This window comes from Meles meles, chromosome 21 (assembly GCF_922984935.1).
Source record: "Meles meles chromosome 21, mMelMel3.1 paternal haplotype, whole genome shotgun sequence".
Lineage (NCBI taxonomy): Eukaryota > Metazoa > Chordata > Mammalia > Carnivora > Mustelidae > Meles > Meles meles.
Genome location: NC_060086.1, coordinates 7,475,027 through 7,493,117, shown reverse-complemented (window position 1 = coordinate 7,493,117; position 18,091 = coordinate 7,475,027). Strand labels below are relative to the sequence as shown.

Sequence of the window (18,091 nt, the reverse complement as noted above, 5' to 3'; positions counted from 1 at the left end):
ACCCACGGCCCATGGTGTCCACGGGCAGACAGGCCAGAGGCAAGGGAAGTGACCCTGTCATGCTGGGAGCAGGTGGTCGGTCCCCTCATCTGCTTCTGGATACAGACCTGGGACGGGAAAGTGTTGAGGGCACACAGAGCAGCCTGTACCCACCGAGTGACCCTGTGGGACTGCTGCCCAGTGGGCTTGGAGAACAGATGCCACAGGCTGGGCCCTGCCAGACTTGCTCGGGGACTACAGACGACTCTCAGCTGCAGTCGGGGCACACAGCTCCCGGCCGGGGAATCCTACTTGACTGTCACTCCCTCATCCCCCTCACCCAGGGCAGGCCACCCAGGTGTGTGCCCGTCACCATCTGGCCCTCCCTGGGCTGGGAGCACCGGTGCCTGTGTCTTACTCACCTCGGATACTCAGGACCTACTAAAAAGCCAGCCCAGAGCTGGCCACCCAGCTTCGGGAACAGATGAAGGTCACAGATCGTAAGGTCGATGACAACACTCAGTCTGCAGGCTTTCTTGGCCGCTTTGGGGAGCTCCAGCCAACGGGTGGTTGACCAGAAGTCATGCTTCTCAGGCCGGGCAGGTGCCCGTCGGCTCAGAAGCACAGTGCTGTCCTCCATCAGCCCTGCGTCAGAGGGGCTGACCCTGCCAACTCCATTTCCTGGGATTGTCTGCCAGGGGGCTCTGGCAGATCTGGCCCACGGGAAGCCCTGACGGTAGATGAGACGGTAAATGAGACGATGGGCAGAGGGGCCGGCCTCTTCTCAGCGCCTCTGGCTTCATGACCAGGATGAGGTCATGCCAGGCAGCCCTCCTCGTGTGGTCCCGGCTTGGAGATGCCCGCTAGGGGGCAGCAGTGGTCCCGCTCTTGCCAATCCCAGGGTTGTCCAAGCTTCCCGTTTCCCTCGTTTCCCTCTTCAGCTACGGGAGCGCCTGCGCCACTCATCCCCCACCCCAGATCCGATCTCCACTGGCTGGAGGTCGTCGGCCTGGTTCAACCTGATCCACCCGTCTTCATCACACGCGACACAGCTGCACCCCAACTCCCAACTCCGCTCTCTCACCCCAGCCGGATCACAGAGACACCACACACCATATGCAGGCTGAAGGCGGGTTCTTTATACAAAGGTCATCAACACTGGGGTGCCACCAGCAGGCCACCGCGGTTCGCAATGGCCTGCCTCACCACTCCTGGGGCAGAAGGCAATGGGGGGGGGGTCACAGTGGGGGAGTGACACCACACGGGCCCCGGGACTGCTGAGCTAGGAGCTCCCAAAGGGCAGACACAGACGCACGGACACTAGAACCAAGAGCACCACACACGAAGACAGGCAGGAAATGCAGAGCTAGAACGAGCCCCTGGCAGCCACCGACCGCCCCAGGGCGCCCTTCTCCCAGGCGTTCTTCGGGAGGTGGCGCGGCGGGTGGGAGCCAAGGAGCCCAGCTGGGCCGCTACGGAACTACGGGACCTAATCACAGAGTGTCTTGCCCTCTGCGTCTGCAAACTGGGGACAATCAAATGCACTTCACAAAGCTGTCATGACGGCTGCCACAGGGATATATGTATCAGAATACTCGACACAGAGCCTGGCACATAGAGGTGTTCGATAAATCATTTTTGTCAGGAGAATCTTGGCTCCCTTCAGAGAGGACCGTCTTCAGAACGCCAAGATGCGAGACAACTTCCCTTGAAATTCTCTTTCAGGGGATCAGGACCCTCGAGCACTCCTTGGAGCCTGCAGCCGCCGGCGCGGCCAGGGCCCCAGAATACACAGTGCCAGGGCAGTTGAGGGGGGCGGGGGGCTGGACCCCCAGGGAGGCACCCGCAGAAGCCGGGTAGACGCCGGAGGAGTTGGGGGTTGTGCCAAAATGATTCTGTACATAACACAGGCCGGAGGCTGGCTGGTAGGGAGGCAGGCTGGGCATGTGGCCAGGAGAGCAAGCCGGCCAGGCAGCTAGTTTCTGGCCACTGGCGTGCTGCATCTGGGCGACAGGGTGGCTCGGGGACAGGTGAGGGTGGCCACTCTGTGTGGGGTAGGAGCCGGGCACGGGGTTCAGCCTGGAACGGAACAAGAGAGAAGATGGTCACTCCGCTGGCAATGCTCAGGCCCCAGCAGTCACTGGACGTGAGAAAGGCTTGGGGTCACTGGACCGCTTTGTGTGACAACCTGCTCTGGAGATTTTCTGTAACTAGCTCCGAGCACCAAGTGAGAAGACCAGTTAAGCTCAACCGGTGAGAAAGCATCCCCTGAGAGGGGAGGGCCCACTCACAGTCCCACAGTAAGCCAGGAGGATGAGGGGACACGGGGCTCGTGACTGAGGCCACTTGAGGCATAACTGCTCATAGTAGTTTGTCCCCCAGATGGAGACGGGACCTGATCGCAAGCTGTCGCTGTGTCTGTGACCAGCTCGGCGATGCTACCCAAAGAGAACGGGCCAACTTCTATGGGAGGGAGGGCAAGAGGGCTCGAATGGGGGGGGGGGGGTAACACAGGGCTTGGGCCCAGGCCTTGTCTGCTGTGAGGTTTTCTACCTGTGGCTTTGGGAGTGAAGACTCGCAGCTCCAAGTCCCGACCGGCATGAACCGATGAGCCAGATGTGTGCAGCTGCCCGTTTGAAGATGAAAGAACCAGCGCCCCCCACCGCCACCCACCATAGACACTTGTGGCTGGAACCACAAATGGAGACAGTCTACAGGTTTTGTCCTCTGAGCCTCTGTGCGGAGTTTCAAATATGGAGAATGACCGCCAACACCACGGGTGTCTGTTAGGTGACTGCACCGACTCCACGCACGGTTCAGCTAAAACCTGATTGACAAATGAGCCGCTGAAGGGGACACGTGGGTGGCTCAGTCAGTTGGGCATCTGACTCTTGGTTTCGACTCAGGTCACGATCCCAGGGGCGTGAGATCGAGCCCCCGTCGCGCTTCATGCTCGGCGGGGAATCTGCGTGAGTCTCTCTCCCTCTGCCTTTCCCCCTACCCCTCTCTAAAATCAATCAATCAATCTTACAAAACAAAAACAAAAACAAAAACATCAAATCAGCTGCGTTAAGTACAGGAACAGAGCAGTTAACATTAACATCTCACTTCTCCCGCGACTCTTGAAAACGCAGACAATCTGGATTACCAGAAGTTCACCAGGAGCCTCCGGGAGGCAAAAGCGTCCAGACCGCTGGTAAGCGTCAAAGCAGACACGCGTGCCGTGACGCCTGTGTCCCACTGTTGGGCCCGCCGAGACGTCATGTTCTGTTCTGGGGGCCTGGGGCAGGCCGGGATGACGAGGGATCGTATACCACGCCATGTGAGGGACACGGAAGGACCTGAATGGTCACCACGTCCCTGCCCCAGATCTGTCACCATGAGAAGGCATCACCTGGCACTGACGTGTCCCAGGTGCCGTGGGGCAGCTGGTGCTGCGCGTGGAAGGACTTTCTCATCAGGGGCTGCCTTGGAGATGAGCCCCCAGCCAGGACGGGGGTATAAGTGGGGGTCAGGGGACCACCCTCAGCTGTCTGAGGGGGGCTCCTTCACAGGGGGCGAGTTTGTACCCAAGGACCCCCGAAGTCCCCTCTTGAGCCTAAGAGAACAAAGCCTAAAAGTCTCAATACTCCTCTAACTAAATTTCCACGGTCTCCCACATATTTCGACCTCAGGGATCACTTGCCCGAAATTGGGTGAGGGTGCCATTTCCGGTTCTCCCAGTACCCCCCAATACCCCAGCCCCCAATGTCCCCCGTCTTTGAAGTCAAGGTCAGAGGGCCCTGAGCTGGTCAAGGCTGGGGTCGCCCACCTCCTCAAATGAGCTACAAACACCAAATCAGCCAAAACCCTGCATCCGGGCTGGCGTGGAGCACAGACCCTATCCCGCAGCTGGCTGAAGGCAGAAGAGGGACACCGGCCAAGCACCTGAACTTCACATGCGTCCTTTCTGTTGGGGGGACCCCCGCAGGAAAGACAGTCTCCTGCGTGGAGAGGTCCCAGCACGGATGCCCCCAGGGAAGGGCACAAGAGGCCGGCAGTGGGGAACAGCAGAGAGGGGGTGAACAGGACATGGAAGAAGAGACCCTAGTTCTGGACGGGGCTGTCCTGCCTCTGCGTTACCTCAAGACACTCCTGTCCTCCTTGGGCCTCCTCTCCGCTGGGACGGAATGAGGCTGTGTGAGCCGGGGCGGCTGGCCTAGCAGCTTCCGCAGAGTTAGCAAGCCTGGACTGGAAGACCCGAAACCCGGCCTTCTCTCGCTGGGCAGCCAGGAACACGCCACCTCCCAGGTCCTGCGCTGTCTCGCGTCAAGCTGCCTGGTTGGCCGTGCGGACAGGTGGCTTCTCGCCAGGGCTCCACGCCAGAGCCCAGGGGGGACCTGTGCGGTATGCTTGGCAGTGTGAGGGCTGGTGACAGTGCTCGATGGGGCCTCTCCCTCCCACCGTCTGTCCCACGTCACTCAGTGGATACATGAGCACTTGAGATGCCTTCCCTTTCCCCTTTTGGCTCAGTGCCTATCTCAGACTCAGTCAGGCAGGATCTAGAATGCTCGGGAGACATCTGTGCAAGGACGTTCCGGGCCCGGGACCGTCCGCACCCTGTTCCCTTGCCCCACGACACTGAACCAGTCACTCTCTCTACAGGCCCTGGAACGGCTTCAAGAATAAACATTAAGAGTTCTGCAACCTGGGCGCCTGGGTGGCTCAGTGGGTTAAGCCTCTGCCTTCGGCTCAGGTCATGGTCTCGGGGTCCTGGGATCGAGCCCCGCATCGGGCTCTCTGCTCCGCGGGGAGTCTGCTTTCCCCTCTCTCTGCCTACTTGTGATCTCTGTCTGTCAAATAAATAAAATCTTTTAAAAAGAGTTCTGCAACTTACTTCCGGCTGTGGGCTGCCCTTCTTTCGGCTGAAGAGCCCGAGATGTACTTGAACACCGAAATCCTCCTCATGAGGCTGAAGGGGAACTTCTGGTCGAGCTTCAGCGCGACGCGCTCAGAGAGGTCAATGGAGTAGCAGTAGGTGAGGCCGTCTGAGGCCGGTGTGTTAAGTAAAACTGAGGCAGCTCACGCGAGGAGGGCCGAACACGTTCCCATAGCACACACATTCCCACGTGTATCCCACGGGGGGATGAGCACTCGCTCTACCGTACGCTGACGCTCGGGGGAAACCAAGGGTCAGCCCCTCAGAGGGAACAAGGCCCAGCAGTCGAGGATGGAGGTGGTCTTGATACTCTCTGTAGGGACTGATAGTTTCTTGTCTGCTTGTCCCCAGACTGAAGGCACCCTGCCTCGATGCGCCAAGTGAGCCTCGCTGGCAGCACGTCCCCCACGTGGTCACCATCCCCTGGAAGCGATCTGAGGGCACCTGGGTCACCTGACCTATGTCAACCCGCCACCGCCTAGGCAGCCATAAAGACTCAGCTTTCATCCATCCGCCCATCCACCTATCTGTCCCTTCGACAAGTAACTTACTGAACACCCGTGATACACCAGGAACTGAGGAACGAGCGCCAGACAAGGAGTGAGTCTTTGGGACAGAGGAAGTGGTGATAAGCCAAAGCTTATCTCTGAAACAGCAGGCTGGGGACCCTCACCTAGTGTAGGGAGAGCGAGAAGGTTTTCCCCGGGAGGCGAGGTGCGTGCGGAAGCCTGAACTGTGAGCGGCAGCAGCAGCTGGCGGAGGGTAGTGGTGGAGAGAAGGTAAGGAAGCCCCGGGAGCTGTTCCTTGAGGCCGTGTTCTCTGCTGGATGCTACTGGCAGTCTGATCAAGACGAGTCTGCTGGGTGAGGCTGGCCCACTCATTACTGGACATTCCATGTCCCCAGCCACCCACCAAGTGGCAGTAGCACCTGGTCACTTTGATAACCATCAGCAATGCCCCTGCATGCTTCTGTGTCCTTCTAGGGAGGGCAGTATTATTTCCAAAGACTAATTTCCAAACAACCAGGGCTGCGAGGAAGTCCAAAGTTGTCCCGGCTGATGACGTCGGAATGCTCTTAACAATCGATTCTCTTTCTGACTCTGACCAAGTTCTGGTACCAGACTAGTCTTCCCACCATAGATAACTGTAAGCCAGACAGTATTTTACACAACTGTCTTCACACTTTGGACAGCAAACACTGAACAATACTATGTAGTCTAATGTACGTGTAATTGGTACCCTAGAAGGAGAGGAGGAAACAGGATAGGAAAAAAAAATCTTGGGGACATAGTGATGCTAATTTTTTAGACTAGATGAAAACTCTAAATTCAAAGATCCGAGATCCAATGATCAACTCCAAGCAAGGCCAACGCAAAGAATATCACCACAAAGGCATACGATAATTAAATAGCTGAACACCAGTGATAAAAAATAGTGAAAGGAGCCAGAGAAAAACAATGAATTATGTAAGGAAAATAGTAAGAATGACTACTGATGTCTCATGAGAAAATGATGAAACCATTAAGTCATGCAATGACATCTTCAGAAGTGAAAGATCAGAGAAGGCCAGAATTCTGTATTTAGTGAAATAAAGGCATTTTAAGAACCAGAAGCTGAATTTGTCACCAGCATACCCACTGTACAAGAAATGTTAAGGGAGGTTCTTCAGGCAAGAGGAAAATGATACGAGATGGAAACTTGGATCCACACAAAAGAATGAAGAGAATTAGAAGGGTGCCTGGGTGGCTCAGTCAGTTAAGCATCTGCCTTTGGCTCAGGTCATGATCCCAGGGTCAGGACTGAGCCCTACCTCGGGCCCCCTGCTCAATGGGGAGTCTGCCTCTGCCCCTGCCCCCTCTCGTGCCCTCTCTCTCTCGCTTTCCTTCTCTCTCAAATAAAATCTTTAAAAAAAGAATGGAGAGAATTAGAAATCATAAATTTGTGGGTAAATGTTACTTTTTTAAATTAAGAAATATATAATTGACTGTTTAAACAAAAGTAATAGTGATGTACTATGAGGTTTACGACACCTGTGAAAGCAGTAGAAATAAAACATAGACACCACCACAAAGGATGGAACAGGAAAAATAGAAATATAATTCTGTAGGATTCTTAAATTATATACACTAAGTGGTATATTACCCAAAAGTAGTCTCTGATAAACTAAAAATGTGTATTGGAAACGCTAGAGCAACCACTTAAAAAATAAGACAAAGAGGTATAGTTAATAGCAAATAGAGCAAACCTGGAAGAGCCTACTTTTAAAAAATGAAATACTGAAGGGGCACCTGGGTGGCTCAGTTTGTCAAGTGTCCAACTCTTGGTTTCAGCTCAGGTCTGATCTCAGGGTCGTTGAGATCAAGCCCCGTGTTGGGCTCTGTGCTCAGTGCACAGTCTGCTTGAGTTTCCCTCTCCCTCTGTGCTTGCCCTACGTCAAATAAATAAATACATCTTAAAAAAATACTAGAAAAATACTCAGCTGAAGTCAGGAGAAGAGGAAAAAAGGAACAAAGAGAAAACAAAGAGCGAGACTTAACCTCAACCATATCAATAATTACACTAAATGTACATGAGCTAAACATGCCATTTAAAAGGCAGAGATGGTCAGACTGGAGAACTAACTACATGCTATCTACAAGAAACACGTTTTAAATACAAGGACACAAACATGTTAGAAATACAAAGATGGAACAAGAGATACTACATAAATCCCAATTTTAAGAAAGAAAGCCAGAGGGCGCCTGGGTGGCTCAGTGGGTTAAGCCGCTGCCTTCGGCTCAGGTCATGATCTCAGGGTCCTGGGATCGAGTCCCACATCGGGCTCTCTGCTCAGCAGCGAGCCTGCTTCCCTCTCTCTCTCTATCTGCCTGCCTCTCTGTCTACTTGTGATCTCTCTCTGTCAAATAAATAAATAAAATCTTTAAAAAAAAAAAAAAAAAGAAAGAAAGCCAGAATAACTACATAGTAATATCAGAAAACAAAGACTTTAGACCAAAGAATATTACCAGAGATTAAAATGGTCCATTTCACAATGATAAAAGATGACTTCACTGAGATGACATAATAATCCTAAACGTATATGCATCCAGTCACAGAGCTTCAAAATACTTGAAGAAAGACTGACAAGAATTGAAAGGACAACAGAGACAAATCCACAATTTTAGTTGGAGATTTCAATAGTCCCCTTTCAGTAATTGATAGAACAAGTGTAACTATATAGAAGGCTAGAACAATGTCAACACCTTGACATAACTGACATACATTGAACACAACACCCACCAACTGCAGAATGTTGATTCTTTTTAAGTACACATAGAACATTCACCAAGATATCAAATGCTGGGCCTGAAAAATCTAAAAAAGAAAGTTCCCTGACCACAAGAAAGGAAATTAGAAATCATCAACAAAAAGGACATCTGAAAAATCACCTAAAATTGAGAAATTAAGAAACTCATTTGTAAATAACCCTTGGATCAAGAAGAAATCCCAAGGAAACTTGGAAAATACTTCTAAGTCAACATAAAAATATAACATCAAAATGTGTGGGATGCAGCCAGAGTGGTGTGTACAGGGGAGTTCATAGCTTTAGATTTTTTTATTAGAAAAAAAAAACGTTCAAAATTAACAAAATAAAAATTTTAGAACAGGATAAACAAACTATGTGATCAATGTGTATTTATATGCTCCCTACCCTAATAGCTTACAGAATCACAGGTTGAAAGAGATTTTAGGAACGTACCTTATTTAACCTCCAACACTACCAATTCTGGTATTTAAAAAAAAAAAACACCCACATTAGGGTGCCTGGTTGGCTCAGTCAATAGAGTGTGTGACTCTTGATCTCGGGGTTGTGAGTTCAAGCCTCATGCTGGGTGTAGAGATTACTTAAAAACATTTTTCTGGGGGGCACCTGGGTGGCTCAGTGGATTAAAGCCTCTGCCTTCAGCTCAGTCATGATCCCAGGGTCCTGGGATCGAGCCCCACATCGGGCTCTCTGCTCCGCAGGGAGCCTGCTTCCTCTCTCTCTCTCTCTGCCCGCCTCTATGCCTACTTGTGATCTCTATCTGCCAAATAAATAAATAAAATCTTTTAAAAAATATATATATTTTTAATATAATAAAAAGAGGAATGCCGGGGTCAGTTAAGTGTCCGACTCTTGATTTCAGCTCAGGTCATGATCTCAGGGTCGTGGGACTGAGCTCCATGTTGGGCTCAGTGCTCAGTGCAGAGTCTGCTTGTCCCTCTCCCCCTGCTCCTCCCCCACCCTCCTTCTCCCTCTCTAAAATAAATAAATAAAATCTTAAGGAAAAAAAAAAGGTAACACACCAATTTTAGAACTCCAACCTCCAACCTCCCCTCCCACTCCCCGCCAACCATCACTGCCAGAATATTTACACAAGGAATGTTAAGGTTTATCCTCAGTTTCTAATCACCCATAAAAGCCTATCTCTAAAAATTTTTTTTCTGACAAACAGACTAAATCAAACCAAACCAAAGCAAACAAACCTGTTTCCTCTTTCTTTCATGGAATAACTCCAGCTCATGGGTATTTCAGATTCTTTCAATGAACCTTCTTATCATAATTAGCCAAATGTAGGTTTACACTTCAGTTTACGAGGGAAAAAAACCTCAAATCAGAGTATTTCAAAGGGGCAGTGCTAAGCTGGGGTGAGGAGATAGCTACCTATGTTGATGGTTTTCCAGATGAAGAAATTCTGGCCTAGAGGGGAAATGACCCACCCGAGACCACATGGTTTTCAAAGCTGAAGCTCGAATCCAGATTACCTACATCTGAGCCCACGGTTCTATCTACAAACCCCCAGACCCTCCACCCTGGTTCACTCTTTGGCATGTCACCACCCTCCAGTTCCCTTCTGGAAAGGATACACGTTAGCCCAATTCCAAGTCCACAGACATTACTGAGGAATGAGGTCTGGGGAATGAGCCAGGAGGCGCACAGCAGCAGCCACGGCACCAGCATCGAGGGCACAACCATGCCAAAGACCAGGGCCCTCCTCATCCGAGAGCGGACAGAGTTGACTCCCAGCATGGCAAAAGCCACGGGGGTGAAACCTCTGGCATCTTCCACCTCCCCCAGCTTCGACAGCGACGACACAGCTTCAAACGACAGGAAGATGATGGCGGAGAAGATGGCAAAGATCACGGTGAAGAAGCAGTGGCGGACAGTGCCCACGGTTCTCTCGAAATTGCCAGCAAAGCGCCAGATGATAATAGCACCGCAGAGCAGGGAGACCGGGTTCTCATAGACGAAGATGTACGTCACCAGCCTGTAAACTGCAGGGGGAGCAGGGTTAGAGGCCCGGCAGTAGGGAGGCTCTAAGGAGGGCGAGCCAGGTTACAACCCACCTCGGAAAGGGGGCGTAGCTGGCTGTCAGCGCCACTGAAAATCAGCCAGGAGCCACGACAGGCAGGGGGAGGCGACGGTGAGGGACTCAAGACTCAAAGCTGAGCTGTGAACATCCAATCCTTGCTCTTTCCCGGACCCGGAGCAAGTCCGTGACTGGCTTCCACGTGGGGGGAAAAAATATAACCCTTTTTAGCATGGGATGGTCCCTGAATTTGTGATGTGCTTTAGAATCCCTTTTTTTCTTTTTAAGGTTTGCATACTGACCTATCTCACCAGGCAGTCTGAGGGTTAATTAATTATAACAGCTTCAGGGTGGACTGAGTGGGTGTCACTTAACACTCTTTGTGCCAGTCTCCTCGGCTGTAATCCTGACCTCTCCTTCCATAGTGGCTGTTCAGAGGAAGAAAAAAGGGACCATGAATTATTTTGTACCTAAAAAGATCATAAAACTCCCACTAATAAGATAGAGAACGCAGATGTCTTTCTTGAAAGCACCTATCCGATCTTACAGGTAGAGCGGTGACTGATATGCAGTATGACTGCAAAGAAACTCACTCGTGTTTTTCTAAAAGCAGTCATCTCTTACGTACTTTTACGTCCCCGCGGGCCAAAACGCTAAAATGGAGGAGGGGACTGGTGACGTCGCAGTAATATTGACCCCTGGGAAAGGCTAAGCAGTGGAATCTTGGCTGGGTCACGTCCAGGCTGGTGGACGGTTCAGTCCAGTTATGGGCCTGCCAGCTTCAGTGTTTTCATTGTAAAGTAACAGGATCACAACTGAGGCCTTGGAAGGTCTCTTATGTGTCAAATACTCCCACGCCCACGAACCCCCCACTCAGAGAAGCTGTGAACTAAAGCGGGGGGGGGGGGGGGGGGGGGGGGGGGGAGGGAGGGAGGGGAGCTCAGTTGACACATTTTGCATTTGTTGAGGGGGGTATGCTCTGTGCATCTAGGCTGGGGAGACTAGTCTGAGCAGGGAGGCAGGCTACGAACCTTATACCTCGGCGGTCTCTGTAAGGCTGCAGAATCTCAAGAGTACGTCATGATTTGCTGAAATCACTCCAAGTACAAAGTGAAATCCCCAGTATAAATGTGAAGATTCTAGAAGCAACTCTATAGGATTTGGGTATTAGACACCCCCAAGGCTCCAGTTCCAAAACATCACATAATAAGGAAAAACAAAACAAAACAAAACCTGTTGCTGTCTCAATTGCATGACTTGATAGCTCTGCGACTCCCCCGCATTAAAGCCTGTTTCACCCAAGTGATGGCGAATAATAAAGCCTACGTCACCGGGATGGAGATTAATGCTCCTGAGTGTGCTTTGCGAAACAACAAAAGGGATACAGCTTTCCCATTTTCCTCCCCAAAAGAGAAGGGGGAAGAGACAGAGACTAGGGATGTCTCTCGTGGGCGGGTGTTTATCCTGAATCGATCTGCAAAATTTCTCAGCCGTAGATTACACAAACACCTGTTTCCCAAGGCACAAGACGTCTCCTTGTTGGGGAGTTGGGAATCGGAGTCAGGGTTACGATGCACACTTAAGAGGAAGCAGAAGACATTCTAAACCCTAAAGAGGCCAGGACGCTTCCAGGGGTAGCCACAGATGATGCTCAAGCGTGTTGACGAAGGAGAGAAACACTGTTCCCGGGGTGCGGGGCAGGGAGTGGGGGTGGGGGTCAGGCCCCCCAGGAGACGTCGGTGTGTCTGTGACCGGGAGCGGGAGAAGAAAAATCCTTCTCGGGGAGCGAGCACGGGCGAACGAAGCGAATGGACGCGGGGCCTCGATCAGGGCTATGGCGCGGGAAAGGGGGGCGATTTCGGGCAGGGGAGGATCATAGCGATGACGGGGATGCGACTCTGGAGGGACAAAGACGCGGGACGCGAGGCCGGTCCTCCGGGCGGGGAGAACGATGGCGCGGGCGGAGTGGCTGGAGGTGAGGCCCGACGGCGCGGGCGCCGGGAGGCCGGAGCCCGGGGCCTGGCGAGGTGCGGGGGAGCGGGCTGGCCCCCGCGGCCCGGGCCCGCCCCTGCTCACCTTGCCAGTTGCGCAGGGCCTCGGAGCGCAGCGAGAGCCCCGACGGCGCCAGGGGAGGCTGCAGCAGGAACAGGCGGGGCCCGGACACCAGCAGCGAGAGCAGCGCGGTGAAGAAGGTGGCGGATGGCACCTCGGGACACAAGGCCCAGCTCCGGTACCCGGGCTCCGAGGCCGCCATGGCCGCCGTGGCTCCCGCGCCCCTTCTCGGCGGCGGCTGCTCCTCGGCTCCTTCCGCCTCCCTGCGGCTGTCTCCCCTGGCAACAGCGGCGGCGGCGGCCGGAAGCCCCGCCTCCCCGAAGCCCCGCCCCGCGCCGAGCCGCCCAATCCAGTCGGGCAGGCCACGGGGAGTCGGAGCAGCGCCCTCTAGCGTGCAAGGGGCTGGGGCCTCGCGCAGGTGCCGGGGCTGCGATAGCTTGCGGGGCGCGGGTTTGGATCTCCTGCGCTCAGCACCAGATGCCGAATGATTACTGTGTTGCGGTTTACAGAACTCTCTCAGACGCACGCGCACGCACCTGCCTTATGTGCTTATCCCCATTACACCGATGGGGAAGCTGAGGTCTGGGGAGGGCCCTGGGTAATTCAGTTGAATGGCAAAGGCAGATTTCGAACTCAGATCCTGCCCCTGCTAGGGCCTGGAATTGGACGGGAGTACATCCGAGGCAGGCTTCAGTGGCTGGATTGGAGAGGAGCGGGCAGATGAGAGCGAAGCGTTAGAACGTAATGGAAGGGAACTTGAGAGTCTTTCCATCCTCTATGTGCAATGCTAAAATATAACTGATTTTTCAGATGGTAATATAAAGCAAAGGGACATGTTTAAACGAACACTGGGTGTTTCTAAACTCGTGCAGTGGGCATAAAAAATTAAGGTTTACCGAAGAGAAGCAAAAATATGAATCAGGAGTGTGGTGAGCTGCTAAAATCAGCAAATGGGAACTTGGGTTGCTGGAACCAGGTCCAGGCCCTGAAAGAGGAAGGGGGTGGTGGTCCCGGCTCCTCGGTGCCAGTCCCGCAGCTCCAGGAGTTCTGGGACTACTTCTAGACACACACTCTGGAAAAGGATGTAGAAAATTAGAGTTAGGGTGCCTGGGTGACTCAGTGGGTTAAGCATCTGCCTTCAGCTCAAGTTGTGATCCAGCGTCCCCAGATCGAGTCCTGCCTCTGGCTCCTGGCTCAGCAGGGAGCTTGCTTCTCCCTCTGCCTGTGGCTTCCCCTGCTTGTGTTCTCTCTCTTTCTGACAAATAAAAAAATAAAATCTTAAACAAGAAGAAGAAAGATAGAAAGAAAGAAAATTAGAGTTTGTTTAACAAAAGGAGCCCAGATTGGGAAGGAAGGAGGAAGGACAACTTCAAATCATATCTGATAAGGAACAATTAATTAAAGGAACCAGAGAGACATCTCTGGAAAAGCTAGGGGTCCTGACCACTGCCTGTGAACTATGTAAAGAGTTGTCCCCAAGGTGAGGGAGTAGATTTATTCTGTGTCACTCCAGAGGGGAGCACTGAGACAGAAAGGTGGCAAAGACACAGAGACCATGTGACATAAGGAAGAACTTTATGACAGTTTGGGTTGTCTGTCTATGGAATAAGCTGCCTTGCTCAGTAGTGAACTTCCCGTCACTAGCAGTGTGCAAGCAGAGGCCATGTGATGACTTGGTGAGAATATTGCAGATATTCAAGCATCAGGTTGGAGGTGGAAGTAAATGGCTTTTAAAATCCCTTTGGAGGGGCACCTGTGTGGCTCAGTGGGTTAAAGCCTCTGCCTTCGGCTCGGGTCATGATCCCGGCATCCTGGGATCATGCCCTGCATCGGGCTCTCTGCTCAACAGGAAGCCTGCTTCCTCCTCTCTCTCTGCCTGACTCTCTGTCTACTTGTGATCTCTGCCTGTCAAATAAATAAAAATCTTTAAAAAAAAATCCCTTTGGATACTCCAGTTCTAAGTCTCCATAAACAAACACAAACACATATGGAGGGTTGATACATTTGCCACTTATCAGGGGGTCCAGGATAATTGCATTTGGTCTCCTGATGGAATGAGAATTGTAGGGATTTCACATATCCTACAGTCAAGGGAGCCTCCAACAGCCTATCTCTCTGACTCAGCCTCCTTCTCCTTTTTCTTCCAATTATCTCTCCAGAAAACCCCAAGACCTCTTAAGCTCAGGGAATAGAAAACCGGAATGAACAAAGCAGAGCCTTCCTTAGCAGGCAGGCTCGAGTATGGGGCACCGAGGGGCTGTGAATCGTTTTTGTTCTATCCATTTTGCCCTTGGTCTGCTAAAAGACTTCTAGGCCTCCAACGTGCTACCCAGGGACGCCTCTGTCTCTGGTTCCACCAAGCATCCTCTGCCGTCCTGGAGAGTGTCTGGCTCTCTAGGTGCCAGACTTTCAGGTTTGGGGACAGAAAACACTCACTAGTGTTCAGATCAAATCACAAGCAAATGCTATTGGCTCTGGCTCTCACATACTCCCTACCCGGCCTCATGGGTGTTTTGAGGTTTTTTGGTTGTTTTTTGTTTGTTTGTTTTTCAAGATTTATTTATTTATTGTAGAGAGAGAGCCAGAGCGAGTGCAGGGGGCAGGGGAGGGGAGAAGGGGAGAAGGAGCCGAGGGAGAGAGTCTTCAAGCAGACTCCCTGGAGATCTTGGAGCCTGCCGTGGGGCTCGATCTTATGACCTGTTAGATCCCTACATGAGCCAAAACAAAGAGTCAGATGCTTAACTGGCTGAGCCACCCAGGCGACCCTGGGGATGGTTTTTTAAAAAGTAAATCAGGGGTGCCTTCATGGCTCAGTTGGTTAAGCAGCTACCTTCGGCTCAGGTCACAACCCCAGGTCCTGGGATCGAGCCCCACGTGGGGCTCCCCCCAAAATAATAATAATAATAATAATAAAGTAAATCATGGGACACCTGGATGGCTCAGTCGGTTAAGCACCTGCCTTCGGCTCAGGTCATGATCCTAGGGTCCTGGGATCGAGCTCCACATCAGGCTCCCTGCTCAGTGGGGAGTCTGCTTCTCCCTTTCCATCTCTGTGTGCAACCCCCCAAATAAATAAATAAATCTTAAAGAGGAAAAAAAAACCCAACAACTCAGAAGAGCCTAGGTGCATCCCATGTGTCCTGTTCCCTGAGAATCCTCCTCAGTCCCTCTTTTATCAGCTTATTTTCCTGGGCGAGACAGAATAATGGACCCCCACAGGTGTCCATGTTTTAATCTCCAAATCCCATGTGTATGTTACCCTATGTAGCAAAAGGGACTTTGCCAGTGTGATTAAATTAGGAATCTTGAGATTATCCTGAGCCGATGGAATCATGAGGGTCCTTTTAAGGAGGCAGGAGAGAGAGAGAGGGAGAGAAGGCAGTATGAAGACAGAAACAGAGTTGAAGCTATGTGCTTTGAAGACTAAGGCAGGGGCTTAGGAATGAGGCAATCTCTAGAAGCCGGAAAACGCAAGGAAACGGATTCTCCCCCCACCCCCGGAGTCTCCAGGAGGAACGCAGCTCTGCCAAGACCCTGATTTTAGTCCCATAAAGTCCAGTTCGAACTCTGAACCCCAGAAGTGTTAAGGTTATCAATTTGTGGGGCTTCCTTCCAATTTTAAAATCATGGCAAAAATACACACATTTACCCTCTTAAATAAATTTTGAGTGTACAGTTCAGTGGCGGTAGGTACATGCGCCCTTAGGAGACTGTGAGGTCTGCGAGGGCAGACACCTGTTCCAGAGCCCAGGACGCAGCCGGTGCTCAGAAATACTTGGGGGACCCTCCTCCACGCAGCTGATGTCTTTGCACGGGAAAGAGAAGGTTGTTTGAGGAGCTGGAAACGAGCACCCCAGATGCCTCGCTTGGCACAGCTGAGAAAGCTCTGCGACCAGTGCTAACCACCCATCTTGGTAGGTTGGGGTGCTCAGGTCTCCCCCGGCCTAGGGATGGGGTGGGGACTGCGCCAGGGGTGTGCGGCATTAGGTCCCAGCCTCTGGCCCCAGCGCACCGAGCAGCGCGGCTCCTTGTCAGCTTGCGCTGGACTTCTTGCCTCTGCAGCTGAGAGAGGACGGCAGCAGAGACAAGGACTACCAGATCCCCCTTTCCAGCTTCATTCAGCCGTCCCGGAGCCTCCAAGCCACGTCCTTACTGCCCCCTGGTGGACAGCTCGGTGCAGGGCCGGGGGGGAAAGGCCCCATCCCAGGGCAGAATACTGCCCTCTGCTGGCCCTCTCTGGAAGCGGCTCACATCCACACGGATAGTTTAATCTTGGGGGTCTGGGGGTGGGGGGCGACCGCTGAGTAGCTCCCTTAGGTCCCAAATCCTGGATGGCGACACTCCACGGCAAGATGACTGCAGCTTCCCGCGGCATTCATTTACCACACCATCTCTCTCCAGTTCTCCTGTTCCACACTCCCAGAATGGGGACTTCCAGCAGTAAGCCAGGTGCCTAAACACACCTGTCCCCCCACCCCTTCTGATGGCAGCCCGGCTTCTGCAGGGATCCTCAGGATCTCCGCCCTGCACTTGACTTCAATGCGTCATGGAAAGTGAGGTAGGTGGGAGCCAGAGAGTAGAAGCCCACCTGGGCTGTGTTGTGGCTGACTGCTCTAGGGACAGCCGGAACTATAAGGGGTTAAGCTGCGGGAGTCATGACCCATTCATGTTTTAGAAAGTATGGGGAAATGAGCACGGTCAACATTGCTGAGAGGATTGAAAATTGGTACAATTTCTGTGGAAGGAAGTTTTGCAATGTCTTTCAAAATGACTCACACGTGTAGCTTTGAGCCAGCAACTCCGTCTCTAGGATTTGAAGCTACAGATGTACTTGCCTATTTGGAAAATGTCTTATACAAACAGCCAGTCTTTGTGGTGTTGATTGCAATAATAAAACGACAGCCCGATGTCCGTCATTGCAGAAATGATTAGTATAGTCTGTCCCTTCAAAGGAAGACCCGGTCATAAAAAACCGACAAAATCAGACCAAAAACAACAACGAGGAAGCTCTATGTCCATACAGAATGATATCTAAAAGATTTTGCTGAGTGGGAAAAGCAAGGTTAATAACAGTGGATATAGTGCACTACCATAAATATAAAGATGTGGGAGAGATAAACATTCATTTTTTTATGCTAAATGACCATTGCAGTTTCACACTCCCCAGGGTCAGTGGGGACCCCCAGTAAGATTGCATTATACCCCAGTTTCCCTCCACAGTCCACTTCCTTCCTTCCCTAAATGCTGACCCCAAGAGTGCTCCCACAATAAATTCTAACCTCCATCTCAGGGCATGCTTCTGGGAAAGCACAAATTTAATTTTACTGGAAGTCACTGGTTTTCCAAAGTGGTTTGCTATTTTACACTCTACCAATAGTAAATAAAATGTCAGTTGCTTCCTGTCTTTGTTAATACAGATGTGTGTTCTTTTCGGTTTTAATTGGCCTTTCCATGATGGCTGAGCACCTTCTCAAGAACTTGTTGGCCAAAAAGAGGAAAAGAGGTAACTCTGGCTGCTGTGTGGAAGGGGCAAGGGTAAAAAGAGGTGGTCCCATCAGTACATAGTACAGGGTCCCAGATAGAGATGATGATGGCCGGACACACATCATAGCTGTGGAGATGGAGGGGACGCCTGGGTGGCTCAGTTGGTTAAGTGTCTGCCTTCGGCTCAGGTCATGATCCCAGGGTCTCTCTCTCTCTATTAAATAAAATCTTTTTTAAAATTTAGAAAAAAGTAAAAATAAAAGAAAATAAAAATAAATCAGAGATGGAGAGCCTATGAGATGGCTGATGGAGTGGGGATGCAGGGTGA

At 51.7% G+C, this 18,091-nt stretch overlaps 1 protein-coding gene across 2 annotated transcripts; it reads right to left on the bottom strand.

The window, feature by feature from the left end:
- Positions 1 to 1,096: 1,096 nt before the first annotated feature.
- On the bottom strand, positions 1,097 to 12,564 carry RHBDD2 (rhomboid domain containing 2). 2 transcript variants are annotated; one of them, XM_045993897.1, is made up of 4 exons: positions 12,304 to 12,564; positions 9,785 to 10,192; positions 4,856 to 5,006; positions 1,097 to 2,058 (listed from the first exon to the last, which is right to left on the bottom strand). In XM_045993897.1, the coding sequence occupies exons 1-4, from the start codon at positions 12,479 to 12,481 to the stop codon at positions 1,701 to 1,703; spliced, it is 1,095 nt and encodes a 364-aa protein (XP_045849853.1). In that variant the 5' UTR covers positions 12,482 to 12,564; the 3' UTR covers positions 1,097 to 1,700. The 2 variants fall into 2 exon arrangements, with proteins under 2 accessions (XP_045849853.1, XP_045849854.1); XM_045993898.1 differs by lacking the exon at positions 12,304 to 12,564 and adding an exon at positions 10,265 to 10,417.
- Positions 12,565 to 18,091: the final 5,527 nt, after the last annotated feature.